The following is an 11,891-nucleotide window of genomic DNA, read 5'->3' on the forward strand; positions in this document are numbered from 1 at the left end:
CTTAGATTATTTTTCACATAGAATAGAATAAAAGAAAAGAGAGCAAAATAGAATACAATATTGTAGAATGGAATACAACATATGAAAAATAATACAAATATGTGGATAAAATGTGGTTTACTCAATAGAAACCAGAAACAACCTAACTGACGATCACCAGTTGCTTCCTGTTTCTGTTTCTGCTGGAGCCACGCGCGCAGTCGGGCTGTGGAAGAGCGAGGCAGCCCGCGAGCAACAGCCCGACGGAGGGAAACATCACGTGGTGACACATCTCTACAACTGACGTCACCGTCCCCATCTCCAAGCAACCCCTCCATCAGCACTCACGTCACCGTGCGCCCGAGCCGCGCCGTTGCCCGGCAACCCGTGCCTTGCGCTCGGGCCCGGCCTTGCCTTGCACCCAGCTCGGAGCTCTGACGCGGGTGTGACGTTAATAAGGTGGGTATCAATTTGTTATGGTGGCGGAGGGAGGGAGGAGGAGAAGTAGGCTAGGAGGGGGAGTTCCCCCCTGTGAGTGCTGAAGCCCTCTGCTCTGCATTCCGGCGGAGCGCACAGTCACAATTACACACACCGGCCGAGTCCCGGGCCGAAAGACTTGTTGTATAAACTCAAATTGAAGACGGGAAGAAAAAGTTGCTCCGTGCGTTTTCACTACATTTTTTCCTCTCTATTGTTGTTTCTTCGCTCTGGTTGCGGGATGGTTTATGTTTTTTCGGAGAGCCTTCTGAACTGTGAGAAAGTGGTTTGTGTCTACTTATTAAGGTAAGACGAGACTCCGCTCTCCATTGGACTCACTTACCTCATACTTCCTTTTCTATACATTTTCATTTTAATCTATGCAATTTTCTTACACAACACAAAGCTACTTTCGTTTTTAGTCAAGCCGATTTCTAATCTCTTTTACTTTCTATTTAACAGTAAAACATGTTTAAATGATTAACATATATTATAACATATATACTCTATCAGTTGTTATGCCTTATTAGGAACTGGAATATTTGTACATTTAAAATAGTTTTCTTTTGACCATATTACATTTTGATAGGACCTCACTCACTCCAGGCTAAGCTCATACTTTGTCCCTCTGAACTCCTGCGCCATAGATATAGGCCTATATGTATATAAAGCCTCATATATATTGTACATACACTTATTTTAAGTTGATTAGGACAAAAACACCTGCCTAATGTAATGTAAAAATATATGTTAATATACAGTAAAATAAAAGCAATGAAATATACAGCTGTCTTTGTCTCTGCAGGTACTAGCCTTAAACTATCGCAACGCTGTATCTCCAGACTGGTAATGCACCATGGTGATCATGGCAGAGAACAGCTCTGTTCAGTCCAGTCCTGCCCAGGGAAGACCTCTGCAGGTCGGCTTCTACGAGATCATCCGCACTCTGGGGAAGGGAAACTTTGCAGTGGTGAAACTGGCCAGACATAAAGTCACCAAAACACAGGTCAGCAGCTCTCTTCCAAATTGTGTGATTAAATTAGCAGATTTCTAAAGATACACGGACATAGACATCTTTTCAAATTTCAATTTCTTCAATTTGCATTTTCTTTGTTTTTCAGGTGGCTATTAAGATCATTGACAAGACCAGACTGAACCCCTCCAACCTGGAGAAGATTTACAGAGAGGTGCAGATTATGAAGCTGCTAAACCACCCTCATATAATCAAACTCTACCAGGTGTGTATTATCTCTGCTGTCTCTGCAGTGTTGTTTCATGCATGTGTTTGTATGTGTGCAGAATGGTGTGTGTGGGCAGCAGTCTTATATCCTCAACTGTGAAGCCTGGTTCTGTGACTGTCTGAACGCAAGCATGAATCTCGGAGTAAAATATGCAATGGTGTAGAAAGCTCTGCAAAATGGGGACACCTGTATTTCTCTCAGTAGCAATGTTGTTGAGCAGAGCATTGTGCCTCACTACTGTTGATATGTGGATGCAGTGGTGCCATTATGTGTGGCAAAAATAAAGGGCATTTGTTATCTAAGTGGTTTGTACCAGCTTGTGGTGAGCTGCTGACTCTCAGAGCACATTCAATCATAAGTACAGCACAACAGCATTAGTGCAATCCCTTTTGACCTCCCCTTCGTTTCTGCATGTGTGTGTTAGAGAGAGAGAGAGAGAGAGAGAGAGAGAGAGAGAGAGAGAGAGAGAGAATAAGCATGGGTGCCAGTCAGTTGCTGGGAACAATGCAAGATGTTTTTCGTTAGTGTAGAAGTGATTTGTCAGAGAACAGTCAGGAGACTGCTGGTTAAAGGTGCGTCCACAGGTCTGATTGTTAATACCAATTAACATTTCTTAATGCCAAGTGCTACAGTATGTGTCTGTACGTCATGTGAAGGCACCACACAAAGCTGCTAATAGACTTAGTGAAAAGAATCCACTTTTTTCTTCACAGCTGGCCTTGCGAGCGTTGTGGCAAGAAACACACCCACGCAAACAAACAAACACACATACTGTGAATCATCTCTCAATCAAAATAAGAGAATGACATTTTCCTTGGAAACTCCAACAGTATTTCCCATGATGTAGAGCCGAAACATTTAGTCGATTAAATTATTATTACTATAGACAGTACAATTAATGAATCATTTAATTGCATCACATTTTTTCATGTAAAAACACCAAACAAATTCCCTTCAGCTTCTCAGTTGTGGAAGTTTGCGTTTTTTTTGTCTTATGGGATAGTGAACTAAATATCATTGTCTATAGGACAGTAATTCAGACAAAACAAGTAATTTAAAGACATCACCCTGGGCTTAAGGTAATTATGATAGACACACGTTTTTGACATTTTATAGACCAAATGATTAATTGACAAAGGAATGAATATATATGGATATTGATAATGCATATTACTGTTATTTCTAATGGGGGTTACAGCCTTGTTTGTACAAACAGCTGCAAGAATTTTGTGATAATAATAATAACAATAATGTTAAATAATAACAAATGTTTATCGCACTTAGTCAAATGTCAAACGTGTGTTTAGGTAGAATTAGGTTCTTGCATTGTGATAGCTTTTGGTTTCATCTTGTTCAATTAGACATTAACTGACTAACAATATAACGATAAAGATATATTGATAAAGAGAAATTGGATAAGCTTGGTTTATTATCACTCGGCCCCTGATAAAGGTGCTATCACAGCTCAAAACGCTAACATGGGTGACCTCTGTCTGCATCCTGCATGTGATGCATCCTTTCTTCCTGTGCCCTTGGGTGGTCTGAGGTGATGCTAGTCAGGTGGTTGATACACAGTGATGGTAGAAGGCGGTCTGAGACCTCTGGCCTAATAAATCAGCTGCTGCTTTCATTCTCTCACCGGTCTCATGAGAGTAAAATGTTATTTTTCTTCTCTAGTCAGGGATCATTGAAGCCTCTGCCTTTCTCTTAGGCTCAGCCTCTCTTTATTCTGTATCAATCACACACTCCTCTTATCCTCTTAAACCTCGCACTCACACCGGTGGGGCTGTCAGTACAAACTGTGCTGATCTCAAACACACATAAATGCTCATAAATTTTAAATTTTAGTGGAGATCCCAAAGTTTCCAACGATATCAAATATATCAGGCTGAGTTATGAGAAATGTGTATAACATGCTGCACAATACATCTAGAATATGTCCATGTGATTGAGAGGTGCAGCCATAAAAACATGGAGTCTTGGATTTGAATATTTCACACAGTGTAAATTTCATGCAGCTTCTACAACCTTAAAGCTACTTCATGGCAAATAAAATGGAAAATATGGATGTTAAGGGGTTAATCTTCCTTCTGGGTTGGTTTGAGGGTCCTTGTGCCGTGCCTGTTCTTCAGAGCTGTGACGTCAACTGCACCTCAAGGTGACAGAGCCCCAGAGAGCTGCCCTATCTCACAGATAAAGACTACTCTCCACTTGGAAGCGTCTGTGTATTGAATCATTCTTCTCATGGTTTTCTAAAGGGACTGGTGGCTGAAAAGATTTAAGCTCCACCAGTCAGTGGAATTTAGTGACATTTAATCAAAGTTGGCCAGCAGCATTTCTAAGACATGGCTTTGTCCTCTGAAGAAAATTGCTTTGTTGTGCAACCTTTCTGCTAAACTGCCCCATCCCCGAGTGCTCTCCTGGGAAATGGAAGCTTTCTATGAGCTCCAGGAAAGGATTGGGAATGTGCGTCTTTCCGGCCTACATAGTGCAATGATTGCACATATGGTGTTTTTGATACACTAGATGAGACACATGTGAACAGCCTGTGTGAATCTGTCTCTGTTTACTAGAAATGAAGAGATAGGGGGAGCTTGAAATTCAACACTAGTATCCGTTGCGAACTAGTGTCCGGCTCAGGGAGAACATTTCCAACCATTTGACAGTAGTTTGTCTGTGTTTGAATTATATGCATTTCCCTTATGGGAAATGCGGTATAAATGGGATTTAAAACATGATATAATTGCTAGGGGTGGTACGGTTCACAAAATCCACGGTTCGGTTTGTATCATGGTTTTAGGGTCACGGTTTTCGGTCACAGTTTTGAAATTCGGGAGCAGCAAGAACCACGTGACGCGTTCGTCCAATCAGCTGCCATGTGTTGCGTTTGTCACGCTCATCCCCCTTGTCATTTATATACTGTCTATGGTCGTTTCCAGTAAGTGTTTTAACATAGGTGCCGAAAGTGGGCACTACGGCAGTAAGTGGTTAGTGCACATTAACAGTGTACTGACGAACCGTGCGACACACACACGCTCCGAACCGAGACAAGCGAACCGAGCGGTTCAGATGTTTTTTCATGAACCGTACCACCCCTAATAATTGCATCTGAGTTATGCTACAAGGCATTTCATGGAAAGCCAGGGTGTTGGTGTTTTGAAGTAGATGGAGAAGAATCAGATAGGGATTTTTGTGGTTAGAAAATGTCTCAAGCCAAGAGATGCCTGGAGGACTTGGAATGGGTTTTCTGTTCTTCGTCATTATCAGCTGCCAATGACCCATTTGGTTTGTTTTTCTTCTTTTTCTCTTAGGTCATGGAAACCAAAGACATGCTGTACATTGTGACAGAGTATGCAAAGAACGGAGAAATGTTTGGTGAGTTGAGCTTTACAGTGTTTTACTTTTAAAAAGGAGGCTAAATCTGTTGATCATGATACATCACATCACATTTCTGTCTCAAATATGGTCTGAACTAAAATATCCACTCTCCCCCCAGACCACCTGACCTCAAATGGCCGTATGAGTGAAGATGAGGCACGAAAGAAGTTTTGGCAGATTCTTACAGCCGTGGACTACTGCCACCGACACCACATCGTTCACCGTGACCTAAAAACCGAGAATCTGTTGCTGGATGCCAATATGAACATCAAACTGGCTGGTAGGTCTGCCATATGCTGTTTACTGATACCATGGTAACTGGTTTGCTGGCAGGAAGTGTACAATGCAAGAAAAAGTGTTATAGGTTTTTATTAGAAATCAATGGTTTGAATCTGACACTTTCTCTTTGTACCTCCCTGTTGTTTTTAAATTATGTTCATTTTCACCTAAAGAAAGTTACAGCTTTCCTAAACCGTTCTCAGTCAAATGATTGTAGTTGAAAGACTAGTCTTTTGTGTGAGAGTTAATGCTCGATATGATCTGGTCTAAGAATGTCTCTGAACATCATGAATATGAATTACATGAGACGCTGAAAGGCAACACATCTGCCTTCCAGCGCCCTGAGCTCCTCATGCTGGAATGTAGAGAAAACAAACAAGTTTGAATAACAAAACCGTTGTGTATCTCTTCCTGTGTCTTACAGACTTTGGATTTGGAAACTTTTACAATGCAGGGGAGCCTCTGTCTACATGGTGTGGCAGCCCGCCTTATGCTGCCCCGGAAGTGTTTGAAGGGAAAGAGTATGAAGGGCCTCAGCTGGACATCTGGGTGAGCTCATAGAAGGGAAATATAGACCGAATTATACAATCAAGCATTTGTTTTCTTCTTATGCTAATATTCTCCTTTTTGCTATTTTATTCACAGAGCCTTGGTGTGGTGCTTTATGTTCTTGTCTGCGGCTCTCTCCCATTTGATGGACCCAGCCTTTCTACACTCAGACAGAGAGTCACAGAGGGAAGATTCAGAATCCCTTTCTTTATGTCTCAAGGTATAATGGCAAAAAAATCATAAAAATGACTGCTAATTACCAATTCTGTCCAAATCCAAAATGCTCAGAATCCAAGACTCATTCCTCGTTTTTGTCCTTTTTAGACTGTGAAAACCTGATCCGTAAGATGCTGGTGGTGGACCCAGCCAGGAGGATCAACATGGCTCAGATCAAGCAGCATCGCTGGATGCTGGCAGACCCAACAGCTGCCCACCAGACCCTTAGCCATTCCCTGACAGAGTACAACTCCAACCTGGGGGACTACAGCGAACCAGTGCTGGGCATCATGAACACACTGGGAATCGACCGCCAGAAGACTATCGAGGTGACTGAACAGGAAACAGTTTTGATTTGGTATTTAATGACTTTGTGAACAGTTTCATAAGACGTATGTCCCAATTCTCGCTCCAAAGAGATTGTACTTAACAGGGGCAGCAAGACCGAAAACATAGTTATGCCTGGCTTTCATTCAAAGAAGATAGAGGGAAAGAGCTAAAGGAAGCTGTAAAGAGAGGAAGAGATGGTAAACAAAACGGCAACACCACTAATCTACCATCTGTCCTTTTCATCAGTCTCTGCAGAGTAGCAGCTACAATCACTTCTCTGCTATCTACTACCTGCTGCTGGAGAGAGTGAGAGAGCATCGCACCCAGCAGCTGAGCCGCCAGTGTGGGACCTGGAGCCAAAGACCCAGAAGCATCTCCGACTCCACCGGCCCAGAGGTGAGCACTCTAGCTAGATGTGTTGAGCTTAAAGTTGTAGCTAGTCCTGATTTGTTATGCTTGAAGTCTAAAATGCTATTTGCTTTCTGTTTTGCTTCTAGGTGATCATGGAATCCACCAACAGTTTTAGAACTACAGCTTTTTCAATGCCAGCCAAAATCACTCCTCCAGTATACCCGGAGATGGAGTATGACCAGGGTGGATTATTCCAGGTAAATGATTAAACAACTTGATAGCATTCAGCAGTTCAGAGGTTAAGATACTTTACCCTCCACCCTTGTCTATTGATAGACCAAAGGCAACTCTGCATCTCTACCATTAATCAGTGGCTAACAGTCCAACACTTTCTGTTTTAGCGTGTTGTGTTTCCAGTGGAAGCCAGCCTTAACAGACTTCTCTGGAACCGCTCCATTTCACCCACCAGCCTGCTGGAGACAAGCATCAGCGAAGAGGTACGACCCAGAGACCTGGAGGTAGAGGAGGCAACACAAACTCTCGGGCCTCTGTTCCCTCACACCACCACGTCCCGCAGACACACTCTGGCTGAGGTGTCGGCCCGTTTCCACCAGTGCAACCCTCCATGTTAGTATGTTATACAAGTGTACAACAATAGGATAAGTCAATCCACATATCACATATACAGAGTCTAATTTCTTACCTGTTTTGTTTCTGTAGGTATTGTGGTCAGTCCCTCAGATGGTGCCTCCTCTGACAGCTGTCTGAAGTCCTCATCCAGTCCAGCACCCACCCTGCAGGCTGCTATAGGTGGGATGTCAACACTTCTGGCCTCTGAAAGTGGAACTCTGCTGCCTGCTGGAGCTCCCCAGACCTTCTCCTCCCACCTCCTGCCCCAGGCTCAGGGCAGCCTACCTTCTGCTAGCTTCCAGGAGGGTCGCAGAGCCTCTGACACCTCCCTCACACAAGGTACAGGAGCACAATCATTCAAGTGTCATTTATCCAGTCTTTTTTTAAAGATTTATATCTTTATATATATCATAAATTATGTGTCACATTAGCAGATCAAAGGAGTATTGTGTAACACTTTCCCATGACTTTCCACAGGCCTCAAAGCTTTCCGCCAGCAGCTGAGGAAAAACACACGGACTAAAGGGCTTCTGGGATTAAATAAGATCAAGGGTCTGACGAGGCAGGTTGTTGTTCCACCCTCTTGTAACCGCGGCAGCCGAGGGTCACTGGGTCCAGCTCTCTCTGAGCACCGCAGCATGCTGGAGGAGGTGCTGCACCAGCAAAGGTGAGACACATGAAAATGATTACACGAAGCACGATGTTGTCTTGATTATGTCTGAGGGGTTGGCCCACGGTCTCATGCTGTACTTTGAAAACCCCTCATGTAAATAGAGAGTCTGATCTTCTGTCTGTTTTCCAGAATGCTACAGATCCAGCACCAACCCCAGCCTCAGGTCCAAGCCGCTCAGACAGGACCTGCCCAGAATCCCCTGCTCTTTCTGGCCCAGCCGCAGTCACCCTCTCCTCCGCCAACTACAGTGTTTGCTTCCTCCTCCATGTTTGACACCCCTGCCCCCTCCACCCTGCCTCCTCAGCAAGCTTCAGTTGGTCTACAGCACGGCCCCTGGAAACAAACTATCAAGACTTCCTCCTCTGGCTGTTCCTCATCCTGCAACTCTTCTCTGTCCCCTGTGGCCTCCGCTGCTTACCTTCTCGAGGCTCGTCTGCACATTAGCCCACAAACCCACCCTCACCCCTACATCGGCTTCCAACAGCAGCCCCAGTTTGCGAAATAAAGGCACCCTACACACCCCCATCATATCCCAACCAGCGGTGTGGAGCATGGGCTTGGCCTTCAGCACAGACCCTGACATGCAGGAGTTGGGTCTGGCTGCACAGCAGCAGCTCAGTAGCTGTGTGATGGTAAAGTAAAACATCAGCTATCGAGACAAGCGATTGTTCTCTTTGTGTTGGAAAAGAAATCTTCACTTGATTTTGAGCTGAGAAGAAAAGAGAGCAGAAGTGAGGAGAAAGAACAAAAAACAAATGCAAGCGACAAATGTACACTTTACGTATTTAACAACATGGGGTATACATGTGAGAATGTGTCCATACATGTGTATACTTTTGATATCATATAAGCTAAAGACTAAGCAATAACCAAACTCTGGACAAGGTGATAAACTCGTATTGGACAGCCAGAGAAGCAATAATAGACTGAAAGATTTCATTCAGCTCCCTGATGGACTCACTTTCAATGAAATGAGAGCTAGCCGATACCATTATGTCTCAAATGTTTTAATGGTGTCGAAATTATCTAATACAGGAAGGCTCCCTCTTCCTCATTCTTTTTTTAAAAACGTTTTGTGTCATTTCCTGTTCTCAATGTTTTTCACTTGACTGGACAGAAGACCAAATTTCTTTCTTTTTTTCATTTTTCCCACTTTGTTTGCCTTTCTAAAGAGACATCTCTCTGTAGCAGTGCAATGCACATGCAGTATAGTGCCCTAAGCTTCACTGAAGGAGTTGATTTGTATTGAAACTGTGATTATTATTGTTTTGTTTGGCAAGATTATTATAGCTACGCAAATGCTGCTTTTACTTCGAGGTGCAAAAAAGACTGCTAGATCCCCATCAGCCAAAACTGAAGGAAGGTGGTGTCTCGCTGATTGAGTAAAGCACAACAGGTACATCGGTCAGCTTGGTAGCACCTTGCATGTGTGGATACATCGATCCATATTCCCATTGTTTTATAAGCACCTTCTTGTAGATGCTTTTACTACCTCCACAGGAACACACATTTGGAAACCTCTAAAAATAAGGATGTGGCTCTATTTAGGATGGTCAAACTGTACATTTGCCTGAGGTTTTTGTGTAATTACCTTTAATTTGTCTGTTTGCTGTGCTAGCTGACTAGAACAGGTACTAATTATGTAACATAACATGATACTGTAGACGAAAAGAGGAAAGACTCAAGGCATTTCAAAGTGCTGTACCTTCACACAGCATGCTTGTAGTTCTTTAACTGAACGGAAGAATTTGGGTTTACCAAAGAGCGAACAGCACAAGAGATGGGTGATCTATAACAGATACACTACTGACTTTTAACTTTGAATGCTGTCTCAAAATGTAGCATGGTGGTTAGTAGGAATATTTCACATGATATCCTTAGCTTTTTGCTGTGAGAAAACTCCGGCTGTCACCAAATCCTGATGCTACACATGTTGTTAATATCTCTAGCTTTTACTGTCAGGACCATGGTGGTATTCATTTTTGTACTTTTCTAGAAAATAAAAAGAAAAAAAGAAAAGAAAAAAATCAGAACCTAGCAATACCATGTTGTGCTGGAAGTTAATCTTTCTTCAGTTGTCCATAAGTGGCAAATGAGTAGAACTGATCTGCAAAAAGCTGATTTATTTGTGCCGTGAAGTTTAGATGATGTATTCGAAATCTGCAAGAGATGTGTAATGTAAGCTTAGTTAGTCCTCTCATATCTGTGAAACAACTTGTAGAAGAGCAGTGTTTTTCCAAACCCAGTTGTGCGTTGGAAACATATACACGTAGTGTTGATATTTCTATTACTGTAAGCAATTTGTGGTTGATTGCACTTAATACCAACACTTGTGCCTTTGAACAAACCCCCGATCAGAAGTCTCCATCTCTGGTCGCTATAACGAAGAAAGAAATATGGATGGCTCCGTTACTGGTCCTTTTAATATCTTCTCTGACATCACTCTCTCTCTCTTCTGAATCTGGACTTTGAACTCGCTGTGTCAGCAGACAAAGAATTGCACTTTTTTCAGATTTTTCTTTGTTTCTCATGATGAAAAAATTTCACAAAACGATTGAAACACTAAGACTCGATGCAAATCTATAGGATTACCCATTTTTTATAAACTTTGTAAGAATAAGAAGTATTTCAATTTCATTTCATTTTCTTTTTCTGTGTGCGTGTGTGTGTGTGTGTGTGTGTGTGTGTGTGTGTGTGTGTGTGTCGTGGGAGGAAGAGAAAGAGAAGGAGAGACAATGTTAGTTCATGAAAGAAAAAGGTTTATTTATGTGGCTATTTATTGAAATAAACTTCACTGCCTAAACTGTCTGTTGTTTGAATTGATTTTAATAAGTTGGATATATTTACAACTCTTTTAGAACTTATATATATTTTTATATGTGTTTAGAGTTTAAATCTTTGAATTTATATCCTCCACATAGTATATATTCTGATTATTATTTGTCTTATTGTAATTATTATGTTTTATTACACTCTCATCTAGCCTTAAGCAAATCTGCATTTCACTGCACGTACTCAATGAGCATCAAACCTTTGAATCTTTGAATCTGATGATCCATCTAAAAAATGTGAGTTCAGTCTTCAGTACATCTATAACAGTGATGCTGTATCTAAAATAATTACCTGTCAATATTACTGGTAATCATTAGTAACAATGACTACTGGTAATAAGTTTGGTGCAAACAGACTGGGTGCAACACACACTTTGTTATGTATTCCAAAATGCTGTTTTATTTATAATATAATCATTTGATAGCAGCTTAATAACCAGATTTTATAATGAAGATAAAAAAACTAAAACTATGGATGATACAGGAGCAGACAACCCACTTTTAACTACGTCTCATCCTCTTCAACTAACTGATGACAAAGCACACTGATGATGCACTGACTCCCTCCTGATGATGCTGTGATGCAGAGTGATGAATCATTGGACCCTGATGCCCCTCCTGCCTGACGTTTCTTCATAAAACTGAAAACGAACAGGTGTATGACGTCTGACAAAAGGCTATGTGGGAGTCAAGTGACGCAACAGCAAAATGAGAAGACAAACCATCCGTGAGCCAAGTGCTGACCCAAGTAAATTCTGTTGCTCTCCTCGTACTTCTCGACAAGAGAAAGAAAATAAACTCCATTTAAATTCTTGCAGGAGAACTGCATTTTCCAAACTTACAGATGTGTTGATTTGCTGCACGCTATTCACAGTATGTACATATTTACACCGTGAGGGGCCACTCCACGGACACATACACACTCACACACATTTGCACATGTAACATATGGCTTGA

General features: G+C 42.1%; 1 protein-coding gene across 1 annotated transcript; it reads left to right on the plus strand.

Annotated features, from left to right (window-relative positions):
• Positions 1 to 466: 466 nt before the first annotated feature.
• sik1 (salt-inducible kinase 1) lies at positions 467 to 10,906 on the plus strand. Its single transcript, XM_078262106.1, is given in 15 exon segments — positions 467 to 762; positions 1,262 to 1,462; positions 1,578 to 1,694; positions 5,009 to 5,072; positions 5,194 to 5,355; positions 5,779 to 5,903; positions 6,000 to 6,123; positions 6,228 to 6,448; positions 6,696 to 6,845; positions 6,947 to 7,057; positions 7,202 to 7,427; positions 7,521 to 7,769; positions 7,908 to 8,097; positions 8,233 to 8,602; positions 8,604 to 10,906. Coding segments are annotated over 14 exon segments (2,400 nt in total). The 5' UTR covers positions 467 to 762; positions 1,262 to 1,312; the 3' UTR covers positions 8,745 to 10,906.
• Positions 10,907 to 11,891: the final 985 nt, after the last annotated feature.

This window comes from Sander vitreus, chromosome 11 (assembly GCF_031162955.1).
Source record: "Sander vitreus isolate 19-12246 chromosome 11, sanVit1, whole genome shotgun sequence".
NCBI classification, from domain to species: domain Eukaryota; kingdom Metazoa; phylum Chordata; class Actinopteri; order Perciformes; family Percidae; genus Sander; species Sander vitreus.